This window comes from Corylus avellana, chromosome ca2 (assembly GCF_901000735.1).
Source record: "Corylus avellana chromosome ca2, CavTom2PMs-1.0".
NCBI classification, from domain to species: Eukaryota; Viridiplantae; Streptophyta; class Magnoliopsida; order Fagales; family Betulaceae; genus Corylus; species Corylus avellana.
The window spans coordinates 7,553,848-7,577,645 of record NC_081542.1 but is presented as its reverse complement, the minus strand read 5'-3'; the positions used below and the strand labels follow the sequence as shown (position 1 = coordinate 7,577,645).

The 23,798-nt window shown below is 32.8% G+C and overlaps 2 protein-coding genes across 2 annotated transcripts; one reads left to right on the top strand and one right to left on the bottom strand.

The window, feature by feature from the left end:
- Window positions 1-9,603: 9,603 nt before the first annotated feature.
- On the top strand, window positions 9,604-11,999 carry LOC132171332 (auxin-responsive protein IAA16). Its single transcript, XM_059582623.1, has 5 exons — window positions 9,604-10,070; window positions 10,879-11,105; window positions 11,274-11,409; window positions 11,505-11,566; window positions 11,664-11,999. Exons 1-5 carry the CDS (start codon window positions 9,802-9,804, stop codon window positions 11,699-11,701), a joined length of 732 nt encoding a protein of 243 aa, XP_059438606.1. The 5' UTR covers window positions 9,604-9,801; the 3' UTR covers window positions 11,702-11,999.
- Window positions 12,000-15,947: 3,948 nt separating this feature from the next.
- Window positions 15,948-19,978, bottom strand: LOC132170959 (uncharacterized). Its single transcript, XM_059582121.1, has 4 exons — window positions 19,590-19,978; window positions 18,586-18,780; window positions 17,532-17,713; window positions 15,948-16,583 (listed from the first exon to the last, which is right to left on the bottom strand). Exons 1-4 carry the CDS (start codon window positions 19,876-19,878, stop codon window positions 16,263-16,265), a joined length of 987 nt encoding a protein of 328 aa, XP_059438104.1. The 5' UTR covers window positions 19,879-19,978; the 3' UTR covers window positions 15,948-16,262.
- Window positions 19,979-23,798: the final 3,820 nt, after the last annotated feature.

Below are 23,798 nucleotides of genomic sequence, written 5' to 3'. Positions count from 1 at the left end.
CAATGACAATATACCCCGAATTTTAACAAAATAACGAAATTACTCTTACTAAAATAAAAATAAAAATATAAAAATTTAATTTTTTTTCAAAACTTTAAAGGTATTTTTTTTTTATTGAAAATTTTATAGTGATAATTTTGTCATTTTGTTAGCATTGGGGAATTGTCTTTGTTTTGGTAGTTTTGAAGGTAAATTATCATGATTAATAGCTTGAGAGATAGATTGTCACTGAAGTAATAGTTTAAGAAGATTAAGTGGATTTTACCCTAATAATAATTTGACCGCTTCCTATTCAAATTGCTTTCCTATCTATCTTTCTCAACAAAATAATATTATTTATTTATTATTTTTTAAAAAAATCGCTTTCTCATTAATTGCTTGGCAAGGTAGGAGGGGAACAACCCACTCGTGTCCTCAACACCTCCACGGTGTAGGTTTGGATTGGTAAGACGTTTGAGGTTTGTGGTAATTTATAATAAGTCTACGAATAAGATTGTTTGTGATTTTTCATGTCTTCCTTCTCACTATCAACACTCACAATCATGCCCCCCCCAATGCTTAATCAATCATTTCACTATTTCTTCTATATATATATATGAAACACATTAATAAAAAAAAGAGAAAGAGAAAGAGAAAGAGAAAGATCCTAGTTTGATTTGAAAAAAGAAAAGACAAATTTCAATATAAAAATGTAAATAATATTCTTGATTTCAAGCTAATTAGTCATATCAAGTATAGTATCTTTACCCAATAATAGATGAAGATTTTATCAATGGTATGTGCTTTAATAACATAAAATAATATTATGAAGTTTTTTTTTTTTTTTTTGCATGTTCACATAAGAGGGGAGGGGGGTTCGAATTAGTGACATCCTCTTCATAAGGCGTGGTCCCCAACCGATTGAACTACCATTTGAGGATTGTTTGGTAGAGTATTAAAAAAAAAATGTTTTATATATATATATATATATATATATAGAATACACCTATTAATTTATAAATTTTAACAAGATGTAGAATATTATTTGTAAACAAAAATAACAAAGAAGAGTCACAGTGTGGTGGCTACTCTCAATGGAGGAAACATGATCATGATGTTTATTTTGTTTTAGGCTTAGTTTGTTTCGAAAATAGAACATTTTTTAGAAAAAATATTTTCTATTTTTCAGTGTTTAGTACGAAAAAAATATATTGGTTAAACCGAAAATATTTTTGATTGATCAAGAAAACATCCTTTAAGGTGCATAAAATGATTTCTTTTTTTTAAAAAAAAATTCGTAAAACATTTTGTAAGCAGGGACGGAACTGGCTTAAAAATGGGTAGGGGCCCATGGCGAAAAAATTTAGCTGGCAAGGGCCAATTAACAAAAAAAAAAATTAACCATAAAAAAACAAAATTACTTTAGAAATTTTTTTTTCCTTGTAATTTGAAGAGTTGGCCCAAAAAACATAATTACATTTTTGAATTTGGAGAATATCAATTAATAGTTAGGATCTGCTTTTAAAGAGATATTGAGAATATAAATAGGATACTTATGTTACATTAATGAAAAAATAAAAATAAAAATATTATATATATATTTTTTTAAAAATTATAAAAAAAATTAAGGGTATTTGTGATCCCGTTGAAGGTGGGACCACTATTGAGTGGGGTGTCCGGCCACTTGAGCATAGGTCTGGGGTGGCCAAGGCACCCCATGGCCGAAACACCCCAAGGGCCAAGCGATATATATATATATTAGTTTGGCTGGACCACAAGTGCCGTAAGGGTGAAGTTGATACGTGCTGGCCCGACAATTGGGGGGGTGGTGTCAAAGCCTTGCTTGCAAGCTAAATAAAGGTTAGTCAGGCCACTTTCTATGGCCAAGATGGGGGTGGGAGTTCAGTAGCTGATGAAATGACATCCACTTCTTTTTTTATTAATTTATTAATTTTTTTTTAATCTAATATATATATATATATATATATATATATGAACGGATGTCTATTTGTAGTTGTAAAATTTATAAGAAAAATTACGACCATGAGAGCGGCGGGTTATTCTCAGAGTCGGACCGGAGATGTCACAAATTTGTAGTTGTAGAATTTATAAGAAGAAATTTCAGCCATGAAGTAGATATTCTCAAGTCCATAATGGACTGGAGAAGATCCTATTCCAGTTAGCCCCTGCCAGTCCCCCCTTCCTCTTATAAGTTTGAACTTTAACCTTCTTCTCTCGCATGCACTCTCTTTCATAGTTCATTCTCTTTCGCCACCAAGAGGTCATTGAAGTGCGGCTGTACACTGTTGTCACCCTCAGTAATTTTTCGTATATGAGAATAAATACAGGGAATATGAATAAAATCCCGATTTTCAATAAGAAGAAAGAAAAAAAAAACAAAAGAAAAAAAAAGGACGGTACGGACGAAAAGAGTAGTACTGACCAAACAACATTGTAATCTCTGTTTTTTTTTTTTTTTTTCTTATTCTGAACAGTCAACATTTTTATCCATCAGAGTGGTGAAAAAAGCTACGTTTGGCAAGGGGAGTCCAGCACTGTAGGCACGGAGCGACCTTGTTCAGCTTCGGTCACCCGAATTTGACTGTTGGTCGGTTTTTTTTTATTTTTTTTATTATTACTTTTTTTAAACAAAATATTTTTTAAAAAAAAAAGAAAACAAGATGGAATTATTGAGTTCCGGTAGCGTACGCTTGTAATAAAATAAGGTGCTTGGACCACCCCATCTTTCCCTGTTTTTTTTTCAAAATATTTTGTATAAAAAAAAAATAAACTTGACACATCATCAACTGGAATTTGATTATGCGTTAACTTCCAGTGGATCTATAAACAACTAAAAATTTAATATCGAAGACTCAGCCTCTTAATGGCACACGTGTGGTGTCTCTCAGACTTACATTAAGACGGCAGTGAGGTGTGGTACCATTCCAATAACTGCACACGTGTGGGGTCTAGGACTCTGACTCTTTGGCGTGGGGCCCCAGCCCACACGAGGGCTATGAGTGTGGGTTTGTTGGAATGGGCCTCTTTTTTATTTATTTGGAGTGAAAGGCAAATCGTTGTCATTCTTGCTTTCTGCGTTTTGTCATCTTTTAAGGAGAAACTCTGAATTTGGACACAAAGATTATAAAACAACAAAACAAAAACAGCTCATCAAGAAACAATGGCCATAAATTGTACTGCTTGTTTGCCATGCCATGCCCTTCATGGTCTTTAACATTATCAAATGTTAAAGTACAAAAGTAATTTTTAATAATGAATATAAGTTATTGGCACTATTCTATTGTAAGTCGGTTAATTTTCAATGGTAAATTCTACCTAAACTTTGTGTCATTTATTATCAAAATCAATCACCATGTCGAATATGGAATCGGAGGCAATTCGTCGAGTATAAGATCGATCAAATAGGTTGCAGTTTTGTTGTCGAGTATAGAGGAGGCGATTTATAAGTTGGATTAAAATATCTTGGTATAATGTATGTGTATAGTATTAAGTTATTGAATATTAATAAATGAGTAGAGCTGCCACAAGCAAAAGGTCTACCATTTGGCTAATGCCGGTAGAGTGAGCCGAAATAAAAGGGGATTTTGGACCATTTTTTCTTGTAAGTAGATTTTTAAGAGTGAATTTTAATTACATAAAATTCCCATCATCGGCTAAGGAACATGCATCATTCCTTCCCCACTCCCTCCTTTTTTTTTTTTTTTTTTTGCTCAATTGTAAGAACTTCTTTTTCTTTTTGTTTATGCCAGAGTATATCTATATTTTCTTATTTTTTATGTACTAAATAAATTGAGTAATTTTAAAAGTTTCTATCTTATTAAATGATGTGGTTTTTAAAATTATCATTTAATCAAAATTTAATAATAATCGGTCACAAGTCAAATGGTGATTTTCAGAGTCACATCATTCTTAGAGACACAAGAGGTACTTATAGCATTACTCAAATAAACTTCTATCCAATATCAATATTATTATGATTTATTGTCAAGTCATTTAATGAGATAAATTATAGTACAATATATCATTTATTAGAACAATTTTTGGTATGATGTGAACTACACGTTCTTCAAGGCACTGCTGATCTTCAATGTGTGTGTTTTTTTATTTATTTATATTTTTTTTTATGTACTAAATAAATTGAGTAATTTTAGAAGTCCCTATCGTGTTAAATGATATGACTTTTAAAATTACCATTTGATCAAAATTTAATAATGATCGGTCACAAGTCAAATGACGATTTTTCACATCATTCTTAAAGAGACACAAGAGATACTTATAATATTACTCAAATAAACTTCTATCCAATATCAATATTATTATGATTTACTGTCAAGTCATTTAATGAGATAAATTATCGTACAATATATCATTTATTAGAACAATTTTTGGTATGACGTGAACTAGACGTTCTTCGAGGCACTGCTGATCTTCAATATGTGTGTGTATGCGTTTTTTTTTTTTTTTTTTTTTTTCATGTACTAAATAAATTGAGTAATTTTAGAAGTCCCTATCGTGTTAAATGATATGGCTTTTAAAATTACCATTTGATCAAAATTTAATAATAATCGATCACAAGTGTGAGACACAAGAGGTACTTGTAACATTACCCAAATAAACTTCTATCCAATATCAATATTATTATGATTTATTGTCAAGTCATTTAATGAGATAAATTATAGTACAATATATCATTTATTAGAACAATTTTTGGTATAATGTGAACTATACGTTCTTCGAGGCACTACTGATCTTTAATATGGTTTTTTTTTTTTTTTTTACATGTCCACACAAGGGAAGGGGGGAAGATTCGAATTAATGACCTTTGCTTCATGAGGCGTGGTCTACTGCGGATTGAGTTTCCCCTTGGGGACTTCAATATGTGTTTGTGATGCTCCTTGATTGCTGCAAAATAGCAAGAGCGTCAAAAGATCCGCCGGTATATGTACCGGAGAAACTCCGATGACTAAGTCAGTTTCTTGGAGCAAAGTGTAAGCTTGATGAACTGTTTAGGATTGCGTTTGCAAGGCCTAAAAGTGTTTTTAACACTCAAAAAGTCCGTTCGAAGGAAAAAAGAAAAAACTTGTTTGGTACAAAAATTAAAAGAGCTTTTAATGGTCCAAAATGCCTAAAAAAGCCAGAACCCACTTTTGGCAAAAACCCATTTTTAATTAAGCTTTTGCCAAAAAACACTTTTCGATTTAAAAGTTAAATTTCTCAAACGCAATCTCAAACATGCTCTTAATACACAAGATTTGAGTCTTAGGTTAATACCTGGTGTATGAGCCTATTTATAGGCTAAGAAGTGGAGTTAAACTTTGACTAGTTCTCCTTCTTCAACTTGATATAGGAATGCTAAGAGTTTGAGTTAAACTTGGGGTCCTACTTCAATTAGTTTTAGAGTATGACTATTGTCTTAGATTCTTCAATGAATTCTAATTGGACTTGAATCGTGACTCCTACTACAATGATGCTTTCATTAGATCAGAGGATAAAGATCCCTGAAATCTTTGGTAAATAAATGCACGAACGTTCACGTGAGGTGTTTGTCACGAGAGTGCTTGATTATCTCGGTAGGTGTTCATTCCAAAGATGCCTGAATATCCTAGGAGGTGTTTGTTTCAGGGCTTGTGTGTAATGGATGACTCTTGGTCCCAAGATAAGTCTAATCCCGAGAATCTTCTTATCCGGGCCATGACCTTGTCATTGGCCTTGAAGCACAAGATTTGATGGGCGAATTGAGTAGGATTATTCCTAACATATTGTACCGTATAAATTTATTTGACAAAATAATTAAAAATGTATCATATAAAGTATAAACTAACACAATTCCTTCGATTTCTCAAAGTGGTTTTACAGCAACAATATTAAAAGAAAGATTGATTTCCCTTATTCAACCAAAAAGAGAAAATTTGAAGGATTCATTTCATTTTGTTTAGTGATCATACATGTTTCATGTATCATGTAGACATGCATCATAGCTCCAGATTGCTTTAAAACACAGCACATGGATAATTGTATATATCGTCTTTGTTTTTTTTGGTTTTTTAATTATTTTTCTCCTCTTTCTTTCTTTTTGACAGTTTTTTCTTCTTCTTTATTCTTAGGGTATCGTTGGAAGCTGGTTGACCGTTGACCTGCAAACTTTTTTGTATCCTTGGTGGGGAACTGGGTCCCAGTCAATACCTCTCTACCAATAAAATGCAGCACATGGCTTTCCAAAGTTGACTTTTTCAGCGAGTTCCACCTGGGGCTCCACTACTCCTCCAAGGTTGCATAAAAATAATGGTACATTTTTTTAATTATTCTTATTCTTAAATCCAATTATTTTAATTAGTCATTATTCATCACTATAATGAAAATGACAGTAACAATAATAACAATTATAGAAATCACTTTACCAAATGGTTAAGGGAGTACTTCTTTTCTTTTTTCCAACAAAAGCAAAATATTGACTAATGTATTATCAACTTACCCTTTTTTTCTTGGTCAAAATACGAATAAAAATTATTCAATAGAATTTGTTGTTAATCTTAAGCCATGAACATTTCTTATATGGAGTTGAGTTAATGTACGTAGTTTGATGGCATGTATATATTAATATATATATATGGTTTATAGATCGATTCTGATCAATTGCTACATCACAATAATTAATGTCTAATTCTAACAAATTGAAATTGGATTCAATTATTTGTTGCAAGTTATTATTTGAAATTTTTTATTCAATCCATGTAAGAAAGACTTTTTCATAAGTTACGTACAAATATTCTTAGATATATGATGAACAAAATATTTTTTAATTTTGTAAGTAATTAAACGAGATTTTTATTAAAAAGCGCACTTCAAATACACTGAAAATATACATGAAAGTACCTTGTCAAAACGGTAAAGAACATCATGAAAATGAATCGTAGGCTTTTCGTGATTCTCATACATACAACACCAATAGACAACAACGATGGTTATGTTTTTATCGAATTTTTGTTCATATGTTCTATATAATGGCCGGCCAATATATATATCAAATTTTTATCTGTAATAATCTTTTATGTTGGAATGTACCAAATTTTAAAGAACGTTTTGAAAAGTGTATGTTAGTGTCCCATAAGTAGAGCTACAAAATGAGGGAGTTAGTGTTATTCGCTATAAACTTTTGAAATTACAAATCTTTTATTTTTATTTATTCCATTTTTAAGGATTTCGCCCTATTTTTAGGCATTGTACAATTAATAAGGGATAATATTTAAGAAAATGTTATATATGAGACTTTTATTCAACTTTGTTGGTGTGAAAGTGTGAATCAATCTTTCTTTTTTTTTTTTTTTTTTTTTTCTCAAAAAAAAAAAATAAAAATCAAAGACTTAATTGGTGGTAACACATTAAAAAAATAGAATAAAAATGTGATATATAACATTACTTTAGAATCTCGATGTACCATATAATAAACCCATTATGAAGTAGGGCTCCCATAGTTACTAAACCAATCCACCTATAATATGACCTTAAGCCAAACTCGTCAGGAACAAGACACGTACACTAGCCAGCCATAAGCCAATTGTGCCAGGTCGACCAAACTTGAAGGCATTTAGGTCGATCAAAACTAAATTAATTAGAGTGGCCGAGTCAAGTCTATCTTGAATAAGCAAGTGCAAGGGTATCAAGTGAAGTTGCTTATATAGTAGTATCCTAACCCTTGCCACCTGTATCACTGGTATTCCGTTACAACTTGAGATCAATGGCGGAAGCATGAGCTAAGTGAGTGGGGGCCACAAAATCAAAATTATGTCAAGCCCCAAACCTCTCTAGCTCCCCTAAAGCAACTCTGCTCGAAAAAACACTCTATAAAAAGAAAGAGACTGGATCGTTAAAATGCACGCTCGCCTTATTCTTGCCAAACGCTCTCACTTTCTCGGTTTGCTTTTCTTTTCAAAGCTCATTCTTGACTTAAACATCAGACTGACTTTCACTATCGATAAGCTCACTATGACCTTTCATTGTTTCTTATCTTGCTGCAGGCATTATCGATCCAAAACTCGACGTATTTTCAAATTCTCAAATATTTTCATGGATGGAGCGGAATCTTGTGAGTTTAGATTCATTCTCTATCCTTAAAATTAAACATAGTCATTAAAAGAAAAACCATATCTTAAGTTTTACGAGGTTTGATAGTGATTTTTCCATAATGTTTTTATGGGCCGTGTGTGCAAGCGATAAAGTTGTTCTTTTGGTGATGTACTCGCACTTTTTTTTTGGTTTTCGATATCTCTTTGTCAAATTTGTGAAGGAACAGCTGGATCCATCGACACGATGGTGAAGGTGCTTCGGACTGTGACCACACAATGGGAGTAGGGGGGGATTAATTATGGATAATCTTGAAGCAACGATAATGTCCCCTTTTCTAAATATCCACAAAAGCTTATCTCTCAACTTAATTATTTGATTTGATTGGGCCTGATCATCTGCTGACACGTCATTAAAGTATTATTCTATTCTTCTATAAATGCTATGCTTTTTATGATGGAACTTCATCGATAAATATGTCCCCAAGCTGCCAATGTGGGAGATCATAATTTAGAGTTAATCAGAAGGCAAAAAACATAAACTATAAAGATAATTATGTTGCTTTAAAGTTTATGTTTTGTGAGTATCAAAATCGGAAAAAATGCAAAATCAGTCCTTTTAGTTTACCTGATTTGCAATTAACTCATTTTAATATCAAAATAAATTCAAAGGTCATGAGGTATGCCAAAAAAAAAAAAAAAAACAATTTAATTCCTACAGTTAAATTTTCTTAATTAAGTGACTTAACAGATTCTAATAGAGTGAAATATTAAAGCCAATAGAATTATAATACTTGTAACTTGTTCTATTTAAGTTAGTGTCACACTAATAGAATATGTTAAATAAGTTTACGAAATTTGACTATATTGACTAAGTTTTTTTTTTTTTTTTTTTGGCATACCTAAGAAACCTTTGAGTTCATTTTGCTAATTGTAAATTAGCTAAATTGTAAGGACTAATTTTATATTTTTCCATAAAATTAATGATAATTAAAAATTAATCAAAAGAAGAAAGAAGAGCCCATCAAAGTAATTGCAATGAAGCCCACAAACGGTACATAATATTTATTTGCTTTATTTATTAAATTTTTATTACGAGAAATATTATCTCTTTAATTGTAAATAATAATGTCCATTACTCTATAATGATATTAATTTCACCGCTAAACAAAGATAAATGTCATATTAAAAAAGACTAAAACCAAAGGCCGACAAAGGAGTTGTTTATATCTTACCGTAATTCTATTATAAGCAAAGTTTTTTTTTTTTAACAAAAAAAATTTTATTTTCCCTTTCTATTTTAAGGTAATTAATCAGGCATAAATAAAAGGCAAACATAGCCAGCTGGGGTCTGTCCACTTGCCTTGCCACAATCATTCCGAGAATGACGTCATGCATGACATCACTCTCCCGACAGGCAGCGGACTGTCCAACTAACAAAACCCTACACGTGGCAAAATCTACACCGTCTAAAAGTCCCCCCCACCACGACATTACCACATAAACCATATATTATCACACAGTAGACCCAATTTGGCCTTCTTCTAAATCTTTCCATATTCCCCATCTTCACATGCACCCTCTCTCGCAACATTAGCAAATAGCAGGAGAAGAGAAAAAAAAAGAAAAAAGAAAAAAATCCACAACAAAGAAAAAATACAGAGAGAGAGAGAGAGAGAGAGAGAGGGAGAGAAAGAAAACAAGAAATATTTATTTCTGGACGTGAATTTGGTAGAAAAATATGACCAGCATTTTGGAGGTGGAGCGTGACAAGTATAGCATGATTAACTTTGAAGAGACGGAGCTCCGCCTGGGATTACCAGGTGGAAGTGCCGGAAATGATGGTGAGCTGGCAGCCAAGAATGGTGGGAAGAGAGGGTTCTCAGAAACCGTTGATTTGAAGCTCAATCTATCTTCCAAGGAATCTGCTGGAAAGAATGAAGTTGATGAGAAGATGAAGAATAAGAGTGTTGTTCCTCCCTCTAATGATCCTGCAAAGCCACCAGCCAAGTAAGTTTAATTTTCTTCCATTTTTTTTTTTATTTTTTTTTTATCTCTACTATTGTTAATTTTCTCTTCTATTTATGTTGATTTTTCTTTTTCTTTTTTTGTAAGTTAATTATATTCCTGGTTGCTTTTTTACTACAAGCCCTTGATTCTTCTTCTTCTTCTTCTTCTTCTTTATGGATTTCAACTTGTTTTTATTGAAGACAGGAAAGACTTTCATCATCATGATCTTCTTCTTCTTCTTACTACTTATTCTTGATATGGGTTTTTAATTATTTTTATTGAAGAAATGAAATAATTTATTTTCATCGTCATCGTCATCATCATCATCTCTTCTTCTTTGTTGTTATTATTATAATAATTATATATTTAGTTATTGTCATTAAATTAGTGAACGACTTTATGGGGTTTACATCCTAGACTCGTGAGTAATCCTATTGGCCTTTTCAAGGCTTTGGTTGGTTGTCGGGAAGATGTAGGAAAAGAACAAAACATTTGGAATCTTTTTTCTTTTCTCAACAACCAAACAATTCAAACGTGAAGCAAGGACCATGGGAATTGGGAAAGATAGTCCAATACAGCTAGCTAACTCACCTGACCCATCCTTTTAACTAACTAAAAATAAATAAAATAAAATAGTATATATATTTTTTAGGAAATATTAATTAAGGAAAAAAAATTAAATTTTAGGATATTAACATGATCATGATCATGAATTAATATTTGATCTTTTAATGTTTGGGATACATGCATGGACGCTCTACAATATCTTATAATGTAATTAAGGATGCATGTAAACTTTGTGTTTCAGGGCACAAGTGGTGGGATGGCCACCCGTCCGATCATTCCGAAGGAACATCGTGAACGTCCAGAAGAACAGTAACGACGAAGCCGACAAGGCTAGCGGCAGTACTGCAGCCTTTGTTAAGGTTAGCATGGATGGTGCACCATATTTACGTAAGGTGGACTTGCGGCTCTACAAGAGCTACCAGGAACTTTCTGATGCCCTAGGCAAAATGTTCAGCTCCTTCACCATTGGTAATATTCCATTACTACTCGTTTATAAAAACGATATTTACTCACGTATGTGTGACGGGGATTTCTTATATGTCGGGTTTGGTGGATGAAACGCGAATACTTGTCTGGTATATGACATTTTAAGATTAAAATGTTTGGCTAAAACAAATGGTTATCTTGTTGGTGAAGGTAATTGTGGATCACAAGGGATGAAGGATTTCATGAACGAGAGCAAATTGATAGATCTCTTGAATGGTTCCGAGTACGTGCCAACTTACGAGGACAAGGATGGAGATTGGATGCTTGTTGGTGACGTGCCATGGGAGTAAGTTCTAGCTTCTTCTTCTTCTTTTGTATTTATTTCATGTTTATGTTTATGTTAGTAAATAAAATGTACGTGTTGTTTCTTTTGTTGTGCAGGATGTTTGTTAATTCATGCAAGCGCTTGCGGATAATGAAAGGATCTGAAGCAATTGGACTTGGTTAGTTATAACTTTGATTAACGTACATTTGTATTAATTACCTTAAAATCTTATCATTAATTAATTAATATATATGAGTTTTATTTAATTTTTACAGCACCAAGAGCGGTGGAGAAATGCAAGAACAGAAGCTGAAAGTGGGGGGTTTTTCCGATCTGTTCTTTCCGACCGGCTCGAGAGAGGCCGAGCAGGGGGGTTTGGATGTGTCTGTTGTACCATGTCTTTTTGTTTCCTCTTTTCTTTTTCTTTTTTTAATATTTAGAAGCATATGAGAGACATATTAATGGAGATTTGTTAGGGAACAAGAAGCAAATAATATAGAAGATGTTTATAAGACCTTGCTCATGTTCATGTGTATTAATTTTTCTTTTTCTTTTTCTTTTTCTTTTTTAATGGTTTGTATAATAAAAATGTCAACGTTTTCTTGTTGTCATGACTCATGAGTATTTTTTTTTTTTTTTGGTCCCCCGACCCGGCCTACAAATTTTCAATGGGATTTATTTTATGTGGTGTATGATGAGATTCCATGAATTATTCGTACCTTTATATATAATTAATATTTTATTGTATTTTATGTGATTGGTTGAGGAGGCAATCACTATGATCCATGAACAAAGTGATAAGGTGGAGCATAGCCATGTGCATTTTGTCGAGAGCATTATCGTTTTGAATGGCATATGTCTTGTCAACCTTTTTCCTTTTTTTGTTTTAACTTTATTTTTTTCAAGATTAATCTGCACATTAAGAATTTTTCATTCTCATCTTTTTTTAGCTTCCTTTTGAGGATAGTGACAGCTTTTATAATCCTTAAAATTTGCTAATTATTAGGCCAATTGACCTCCTTTTTTCTTCATGTGTCATTGTTTTATAACTAATTAACTCCATAAACTCATTTTTTTTTTTTATATTTTACTCTTATACTATTGAGTTGATGTACCAGTACTTATTAACCCTTATGAACACGCCCAATAATATGAGAATAAAATGAACAAAAACAAAACCCTAGCTGTTAATGTAGTATTGATTTGAGGAATCTACATGTATATGGACTTGGTGTCTTTGTTAGGGATCATGATGATCCAATCAGTTAGCGAATAGGCAAGTGGATGGGATTCTTTATTTTTATTTTATATTTTTGAAGTTGTTGTTAATTTATTACTTCTTCAAGATTGGGATTATAATGGTTATTTAATGGAAACGAATTGGGTAAATGCAGGGCTTGGTTGGAAACATGTGCCAAAAAGATTCTCCAACATAAACTAGGGATTTGTGAAATCTGTGATTTCCCTCTCAAGAATCTGAACTGGGGATTTGGTGAATATCTCCTTTTGATGTCCAACACAAAACTAGGGATTTGCAAAATATGGTCTTCTCCTTTACACTATCATCACCTATGACCTATGGTCCTATACTGCCCCCTTGCTCAGAAAAATAAAAGAGGAAGGAAAACAACTCTACCTTGCACGACAACACGAGATTTTTTTATATTATTTTTATCAGTAGTAGTACTGTTGTTGTTTTTCAGTCTTCAACCTGGTAAAAGATTATTGTAATTAAAAATAGTGGTTAAAATCTAGATCTCCTTCTATGGGAAAAAGAAAAGTTACCTAATTGTAATGATCAAGTATGGTACAATCTCTAGGCAGCTAGAAAAATTCACTTTTAGAATGAGACTCTTTAATTGTAATTTTAACTTTACATTCTAATGTTTTAGATTGACATATTGAGCATATAATTTCTGATACTATCTCCCTTCTCCCGGCCTCCTCTCTTTGGGAGGTTAGGAAAGTTTACAAAAGTATAAACTTCTATGCCCATCATGTGGCATATTGGGCCGCGACAAAAGTTATCTTAGGTTACATTCCCCCCTTTTTCTTCCCTCTTTCTATCCCTATTTATAGTGGTAAAGATCTACCTCATTCTCTCCCCTCCTAGTGAGGGGGGTTTTGTATGTTTTTTATTTTATTTTATTTTATTATTATTATTTTCTATGAAGGAGCTTATGGTATAATATGTTTATGGGGACCAAAAAAAAAAAAAAAAAAAGTATGGTATAATATGTTTATGGGGATCATATCAACAACCAAGAACCACATAGGGTGTAGTGGCATTTGGATTGTATTAGTGGGGATTAGATTCCAAGGTTTAATCTCGCAATGAGAAGCGTATTGGGTTATTGGCTTGAAGGTGTTGGTAGAGTCCTTGGTAGGATTTGTATTAAGCTATGATTCAATCGGTTTTAAGAGAATGTCTGCGGTTTTTATCGTCGAAGCCTCTCGTGAGCGATACCCAACAGACAGGTGTTACTATGGCTATACCCAAGTAAAGTAGACACTCTAATTATCCTTCTTGCATTTTACAATTAAAAAAAGAGAAAAAAGAAAAAGAAAGAAAAGACAAGAAGGTATGTTCAACACTTTATTGGCGGAAGTTTGAATACTGACCTAATGCTTGGGTGGGGGATAACGAGTAATTCTAAAAGTCCTAAGAATGATGTAACTATTAAAATCGTCATTTGATTAAAATCTAATAATGATCAATCACAAACCCAATAGCGAATTTAATAGCCATATCATTCTTGGAGGGACTCAAGAGGGACACAAAAGGGACTTGTAGTTTGGCACACTGTAATTTGGGAATTAGGATCCACTCCATTTCATTTGAACTATCCAGCTAGTTATAATGGAAGGGTATTTTTGTTCACTCAAAAAGTGTAACTAACTAGAAATTCTCCGGTTTATTTGAACTGGAGAAGATCCTGTTCCGTAATTCAAGGATTAGTTCTAGATGCAAGGTTTCTCTTCGTTATTAAAAAAAAAAAGTAAAATATTATTGTTTTTGTTCTTGGGGACATTTCCACCGTAAAATCCTTTTGTGTATTACTCTTATAAACTTTGAAAATGTTACAATAACAAAATTATAAGTTATTTTTTTCTTGAATCTTAAAATAATTTTCCATAAAATAAAATGGATTTTCTTATAAAACAGAAAATGGCCACACCCCATATTCTACACGCCGTCCCGCTATTCTGTACATTGTTAAGAGAGAAATTTTGTCGCACAGCCACAACTCACAACGACATGTCAACACCATTGACAAGAGGTTGGTGGATGATGTGGCAGTTGACACGTTGGGCTCTGAAGTCCAGTTGGAGTTCCAGTGGACTTTTCGTTCTAATTCTATCTACCTGGGCCCCGCCCAACACGGGTTTCATTCTGAGGCCCATTCAAAATTCCATCCACTGCCCCTATTAATCAGCCTCAATGCACGGGTTCAAAATTCAAAACACGGGTTTAATGATGTAATGCACTCGTGTCATCTTTATATATATATATAAAATTCCATCTACTGCCCCTAATCAGCCTCAATGCACGGGTTCAAAATTCAAAACACGGGTTTAATGATGTAATGCACTCGTGTCATCTTTATATATATATATAAAATTCCATCTACTGCCCCTAATCAGCCTCAATGCACGGGTTCAAAATTCAAAACACGGGTTTAATGATGTAATGCACTCGTATCATATATATATATATATATATATATATATATAATAACGCATAAAGAGAATAATGCACTTAGGATTACCCTTTACTCTTTTGGAACATCTCTCATCACAAAATTAATTAATCTATTGAGGTTTTCGTATGGGATTTTTTTTTTAATGAATTCGTCATTGCTTCTCAAACAAATTCAACAATTTGAAAAAAAAATTTGAGTATCGTTTTTTTTTTTTCTTTTTCTTTATGAAAAATGGGATCTTCCTTACCTTTTTTTCCCTTTGACCAATGGACAACTCTTTTTATTTATTTATTTTTGTCGTGAACTTCATGAATAACTAGAATAACTATATTTCACCTTCCGCTAAAAAATATGACCGTAGAAAAAAATAAAGACGAATCTTAAAAAATATGACTATTAGAAAAAGATAAGTTTCAAAAAGTATGACAGTTAGAAAATGACAAAATTTTAAATAAATATGATTGTTGGCAAAATTTTTTTTTAAAAAAAAATTAAATAAAATAATGAAAGTGAATAACAAAAATGCTGAGTCAAATGTATATGCTTTTAAAAAAATAAGTAGCTAAAATAGAAAAAAAAAAAAATTTATTTTTTAGCTAAATATTTTTTGAGCCTCATGAAAATTTTATCCACCAAAGGACACTTCTAAATCTAAAATTTTGTCCAATTCCGTAAGAGATGGATCTTGCTTCTTGGACCCAGAAAATATAAGATATCAAAGGGTAAAAGTATCAGCCAATTCAACACAGTGACAGGAAAGTGTATCCAATGCCCCCCCTTTTTTCTCCTTAATTTATGTATTAAAAACTTGTTTTCGTTTCCTATAGAAGGCTATATAAAAGTGTATCCAATTCAAAGAGTAAAAGTGTATCCAAGGCTATATAAGATATCAAAGAGTAAAACTATCAGCCAATTCAACACAGTGACAGGAAGTGTTTCCAATGCCCCCCCTTTTTACTCCTTAAAACTTGTTTTCGTTTTCCTATAGAAGGCTATATTATATATACCCCTGCAGCCACTCAAAAGCCTCATATATGTGTAGTAAATCACAATGAAACATGTTCTCAACTCAACACCACCAATATGGAAGGGATGTTGCAATGTAGTGTTTGTTGATTAAGTGCCTGCAAGGGGGTGGATGTACAAACAACTGTGTACCTGTTTCAGAACTCAATGATCATGAGCATGATAAACAGGATTAGCTTCAAGCTGCTCAGCAAATTTATGGAGGATCTCCTTCAAGAGTTTTCCCAATTCATCCTTCTTCTCTAACTCCACAGCACTTTTGTTGTTCTTCACATCAGCAAAGACTACATCATAGAGAAGAACCACTGCCTCATTGGCTTCTGATGGTGGCAAGCCCAACCCTTTCCAATTTCTTTCAAGGAAGCCCCTCAATAACTCAACATTCCCTAGGCCATCCTTTCCAGTATGCTTTTCCTCCAACATCTTCTCTACAATATGGTTTAATTTCTCCTCATCATCCAAAATCTGTAAATAATTAAGAGTTTATCACAACTAATCAATAAAAGAAATATTTCTTGATAAGCCTTAAGACCAATTGTCACTAAATTCCAAACTTATTGGAAAAAGACCAGAAACATTATTGAGTTGCAATCAAGGAAAATTTTGAAATCCAGTTCGGCCATTGATCCAATCAAGGACTAGGATAGTCAAAAACTATGTCAAAAGGCATGGACAACCTGTCTGCCAATGCCAAAAGGTTGAATTTAAGTTAACACGATTATTGTTTCTTCAAATTTACAGTAACGTATACCTTCTAAGTACTTATCAATCTTTTGTCCTTAAAATTGTATATGTTAGATTTTCTTTAGCAAGTCAATTGACCAAAGCAAATTAATTGATTTAACGTTGAAACAAATAACTTGTCCAGGACTTTATCAGAGTTTCTTCCCTGAAGTGCCTCTGTTCCAAAGCGCTACCAACCAGATATGGTGATCCAGGATTCCAAATATTTTCAAATAGTGTCAACAAGTCAACACAAGCCAATATTATCCTTAAAATAATATGACGCCAATCTCTAGAATTCCCACAAATATCTGAACTATAGGAAATGATTCTTAAGATTACTGCAAACCTCCATATGTTATTCGAGAATGACAGCAGATCCTCCCCTTTTCTTTTATATATTAAAAGTTAAGTTTTGTCATTCAAATTACAATCTCATATTTTCTAACCAGAAACAAATTCCGCATTGTTTCTTGAATTGAAAAGTATACCCAAGGAGTGGTAATGCCTCAACTCCCCAAAAGAAAGTAGACTTCACTGAAGAAGTTCTTGAGTAAATACATTTAGGTATATTTAACTGAAGGAACAAGTCTCTTGGCAAAAAATAGCAATAGACCAACCAAAGGAAAAGATAATTTGTTATAATTAGTGAAAACATAACTAAAAGAAAAGATAGGGATAACCAACTACCTTTTTCAGCTTAGAACCATTAATGACTTTGATATTCTGGGTGAAAACAACAGGCTTCGCCGCCAAGGCTTCCGCTAATTCTTGAAGAATAGGCTGGAGCAATTGCGCAAATTGTGCTTGACCCAATTCTTCTTCTCCCTCTGCCCCGTGTTTCCTCAAGATTTCATTTAGCTGAGGGAATTCTGTTCAATCACACTCTGTAAGTTTGGATTGAGAATCTTTGCATGTATGGAACTCATAATTAATAACATTTAAGAGTCTAGACTAGATTATCAAGTTTGTTGCCAGTCTCAATGTGCGCTCGGTACTATTGTCAAACTTTCCACCAATTGTCATCTGGAGTTGGAAGCCATTAATAAGAGGCTTGATCTTGCCTCCATAATAATGCCTGGACAGTCATTACCAATTCCAGGCAAACATACCTAATTGTATTCCATGGCAAAATCAACTCATTTGAGTCCTTTAAATTGGAACATCCCAACCAATTTACAGATTTATGGCTCCATATTGGTATTCACTAAGCATAAGCATTCTAAGATGATATCCCACCTATGGTATTTAGGATAAGAAATTCTAACAATTTCAACTCATCTGAGTCCTTTAAATTGGAGCATGCCTCAAAAAACACAAACCAATTTGCAGATTTCTAGCTTTATATTGGGATTCAATAGGCACAGGAATTCTGATATGAGATTCAATTGTCTCTGCCATTGCCTTTAGGAGAGAATGCAATTACCAGTAGTGAGTAGAAGATGTTACACAATTCCAGGAAGTGCATTTCATTTGTTATAATGATTTCTTTTTCTTAATTGAATTTTTCCCCTAACATCATTCCTTTTTTCCCTTTCTTTCTCTATCTCTCTTTATGCAATGATTTCAAATCCACAAGTGAATCATCAGAAGAATATATGGTGAATTTAGCTTTAACCAAAAAAACCATACTCGATTTACTGGTACCAAATCCACTATCCATACACAGTGAATCCAAACATGATATATATTCAACAATAATCCTCGAAATCACAAAAAAGCAATCTGAAATATAAAAGCGAACCTGAGAAAGGAGGAACACCCATGTCAACCCCCATGTGGACAAGAGCATTCCGTATCTCACCCTTGCTGATCTTCCCCTTATCTTCTGCATCTAAATCGGTGAACAAATTCTCTGCTATCATCGCAAAATCATCCTCGTCCTCCAAAAACAATCGAAGAATGTTTCCATTCAATGTCACTATGACAAGTGGATCATCTGACCAAAATAAGTCACATATAAGCACATATCTCTTTCAATTCAGAAATAACATAACATGAAAAAATATTATGCACTCAGACTAACATGCAAATATGTGGATTAATTGTTTCAAACAATTAATTTCTCTTTTCTTTCTTTCCTTATCCTTTTTTTTTTTTTTTACATTCCACTGTTTCTCAGCATGAAACACTGATGAACAAAATGATTCATATTGTTTTAGATCATATGATATTTGAGAAAGTTGATTTTTTTTTTTCCTTTCTTACATTTTCTCAGCAATCAAACACAGCCAGAGTCCATACTCCTAACAAATTACATTAGACCACGATTACACCATTGGCCTTTAAGCTCAGCTATAGACACATGCATACACACTCATCCACACATACCAACACAGATGTATGAGTATAAAAATCGATAGATAATCACGATTGAAAGATCCACGCACTCAGATCCTTTCTTTTCCCTTGTTCCATATTTTCTCAACAACCAAACATCGCAGTAGGTAAAAAGAAAAAGAAAAAAAAAAAAAGAAAAAGAAAAAGAAAAAGCTCACGCGGTTTCTGACTATGTGATATTCAAACATGTTGATTTTCTTTCTGCCTCTCACAATTTCCTAGCAACCAAGCACAACCGAAGCCGACTCTGAAACGTTTCAGATCAGGCGATCATCGGATCAAGCTCAATCAACTATTCTCTCACATATATTAAAAAACTCAGTTTTCTTATACTAATCTCAGTGTCCCGATGTTACTCAAACATGCCATGCTATCTCAAAATGTATACACGTAGAGCGGTAGAGGTACCTTTTAGTTGATCGGCGATGGCAGAGTGGTAGTCTGAAAGATATTGGGAGACTTGGTCTCGGCCGAGTTGGGTGCGGCTGAAGGAGACGACGTCGTCGACGTAGATGCGTCTGAGAGCGGAGCGCTTTAGAGTATCGGGCAATGAGATGCCGAAGAGAGCCGAGGAGGCTCTTGATTCGGCCAGGTCCAAGACCTCGCCGCCTGTCAAAGCGACGTCGCCTCCCGGCAGAGTCAGGTCCAGCGATCTCAGCTGGCTCCCGTCCAGGATGGTCAACACTCCGTCTGACATTTTCACAGCGAGAGAGCGAGAGACTTGGCAATGAAGTTGTGCAGCACCGTGGTTTGAAAGGCTTCGGTGTCTGAAATGTACAAATTTTTGTTTGGCACTTTTCATTTCCTTTTGATATGCGATGACTTTATTTATTTATTTATTTATTTTTCAGAAAATAAAAAATATCCCCGGTTTCTATTTCAAAGATAAATAAAAAAATCTATGGGTTTTTATCCTTTAAAAAATCACTTTTTTATCAGTTTTTTGGTTCATTTTGTCAACCGACGTTTTCGTCACGTCAACAAGAGCAAGGCGCCTAATAAAAATCAACACTTGCAATTTATGTGAAATTTTAATTATATCTAACTACTAAATAAATAAAAAATAATATTCAAAAAATGAAGGTTGTTAATTATATATATATATATATATATATATATATATATTTAATTTTAGGTAGGAGAAAGTGAACCGTCAATATTGACTAGAAATTTTTTTTTTAATTCAATTACTTCATCATAAGTTGTATGACAGTTGTATAATGATATGTAAAATAATTGCTGATGCAAAAAATCAATCAGTGACCATTTATGCCTAATCGTCGATTTGAAATTCCTATAAAACAACCAAACATCAGAGTAATGCGCTGTGATGGGGGAGAGGAGGCGACGCCATCTCTGACAATGCTTGAGTTAGTAAATGCATATGATGAAAATGGAAGAGGTAGATGAAGATTAGAAGAAAAGAGCATACACGGTTTAGACTCCTACTAACCTTATGTAGGCAAATTATTTATGTCGTGTGCCTTCGTAAGGCAATTGTCGTCTCACAACCATTGATTTGGCATTTGATTTGCGGGTGATTTTGATTTGCCTTCCTTCAATGAATCCTCTTTTCTAAGTGGGTGGATAAGTTGCTTTTCATACAAGATGGTTGCTTGATAAAGCCTTTCCCTTCTCGAAGTGTGCTTCACGTAATGTTGGGTTTTGATGAACTTGTTGGTCCTTTTGGCGTCACGTTTGGATTGACTGTTTTGTGGGCCTGGTGGGTTGAGTGTCTGAGCCCCATACTTCAATTCTTGCAACTTGCAAGGATTTCAGACGGAGGATTAGGCATGGGTAGTACTAATTGAATTTCTGCATCAACAATAACATTAATCATTTTTAAAGGGTGAAAACCTAATGAATTATTTTTTAAACGAGTGAAAACTCATGGTTTTTTTTTTTTTTTTTTTTTTTGGGTTTTAGGTAGGAGAAAGTTAAACCTAATGAATTATTTTTTTATTTAATTCAATCCATTAAGCTGGAATGTGTTTTTAGATCATACGATTTTCATATAATTCTTACATATATCTTTAATATAGTATTTTGAATAAAAACTTTGTCCATTGCCTAATATATTGATTTCCTTATTTGGGCTGTAACTTTCTCATTATCCCCCGTCAAAAACCACCCCATCACACTGTGGGCCCAGCAGAAAGCCCATAACTATATGCACACGCTAACCCAGAACTCCAAATATCTTCAAAAGAGAGATTGCCAAATCCCTGTTCAATTTGTTTAGGGTATGTTTGGGAGTGCGTTTTTTTTTTTTTTTTTTTTTTTTTTTAAATTTTTTGAATTTTTAAAGTAAATCGCAATTTTAGAGTGTTTGAGATTGCTTTTTAAAATTGTGGAAAAATTCGCGATTTCTATAAGCTGACTAGGGGGTGCTTATTTAAAAAAATGCAAATTTAAACAAAAAATCACGATTTCGCTTAAAACAATATTTGGCGCAATATTTACCTATTTGGTCATGAAACCGCAATTATATGCTAATGTTATCCAAACACTCAATTGATAAAAAAAAATACTTCTTAACATGTTTTACCAAATGCCTATACGATTTTAAAAGTAGCGATTTCAAAAATGCAATTTTTAAAAACACAATTTTTAAAATCGCATTTATTGAAATCGTACTCCCAAAGGGATTAAAAGGTAAAATATTTTTTTTTAAATTACGATGTATATATTACTACCTGATAAATGCTCATATTAGGTTTTTAAATATGTTATCCTATCATTTAAGATTTTAAATAACGGGGCATCATCTATACCCTTAGATATAATAAAATAAATTTTTATTAATTAAATAACTCATTTTCATTTCACTTGAAATTGAGATGGTCCTTGTCCATACAAGGTGCTGCGTCATTTAAAATTTAAAAATAACGTGATATTATGCATGTCATGTGATAACATATCCACTATTAAATTTATAAAATCTAATATGAATAATAAAAGGGATAATCTTTTCACTTTATATTCTTAACTTGCTAGCCATTTGAAATCTAAACTATGCTAATTTATTTATAGTTTATGATTTTTTTTTTTTTTAGCAATATTAGAATTTAAGATCCAGATTTATCTTATATATATATTTTTTTTTTCATGTAGGTCAAATCTCGAGGAATTTTTATGATTGAAATTTTTTTATATAAACCCAACACAAAATTAGCAGGTTAAAGTTGATGAGTTTAACCCGTTTTATTAAATAGGCCGAGTTATGATTGACCTATATATATAGTTTTATACTCATACCGTGACACGACTTGAAGCTAATATGCAAACACAAATTAATTATCACTATTCTAACATTTACAAATTATTGGGGCCACGATAAGAAAATTAATTAATAAAGCATTTAAGCATATTAATTGGATCGTTGCTTTAACATGATAATTGAATCCAGCAGGGTCCTGGTCAATTCTCCTTATCTCCTTACTAGATTGTCAAAACTTAATTAGGGGATCGGTTAGAGAGCGAATCTTTATTAATTAGTAGACAAAAATACCCTCTACTATAACTAACTAGATATTATCCAGTTTATTTGAGATAGAGAAGATCTTAATTCAAATTGAATATTAGAGAACAAATCTTGATTGTCTGCTGTGGCAATTATGACTTTCTTGAGAAACAAACAAATAATTAATAGAAGCTATTATTTTTGTTTTTGATGGAAGAATTCAAGGAAGATTTTCCCTTGCAAATTTTGCGATGTGTCCAATTGATAATATCATAATACCATTACATAAAAAGCCATTCCAGCATCTAATTAAGCCCATACAACCCATATTGATACAAATTTCAACCCAAAAACTATGGGGAATGGTCAAAATAATGTTGTGATATTACAAACATTGGTCATTATTTCTCATTGATAATTTTTCTCTTGACCGTTTGACATCAAGTCTTCTTATATGAATTTTATGAAAAAATATTTCATCTTACATTTTTTTAGCCGTTGGTAATTAAGTCACCATCATGAGTTTTGATTTTCACCGTTTGTCATTTATTGATGGGCTTTAAGAAAAAAAATTCTTCTTGCATTGCATTTTAACCGTTGGCTTTAAGAGAAAAAAAAATAAAAAATAAAAAACTCCTCTTGCATTGCTTTTTAACCGTTGGATTTAAGAGGAAAAATTCCTCTTGCATTGCTTTTTGACTTTTTTTTTTTTTAATTGAAAAGGGGAAAAGGTTACAAGGGGGTGCTTTTTGACCTTTGGTTATTAATGGTATTAGTAAAAGCAAGGAGCTCAATTTTTTTCATAAATTGAGCCCACCTACTAGCTCCATGACTCACTCCTTTGGCAGCATCTTTCTTCTTCCAACAAATTTTATTTTCATAAGCCGTTGAGCTATATTTTGGTCTTTTTTTTTTTTTTTTTGATGGGTTTGTCTCTCATCTTCTTTGATCCAAGGGTTATTTATTTGATCTTCGTTATTTGAAAGTGCGTCCTTAACGAAGGTAGACGCTATAGTCTAATCCTGGGAGGTTGCGTGTCAAGAGATCCAATCACACCGAGTTATACACTCCGAGAGGTACGGAATCAACCTTTAAGAAAAACGCTCTTGCGTGATTCTATAACTTTGTAAGATTTTTCCTTACTCTATTTCTTT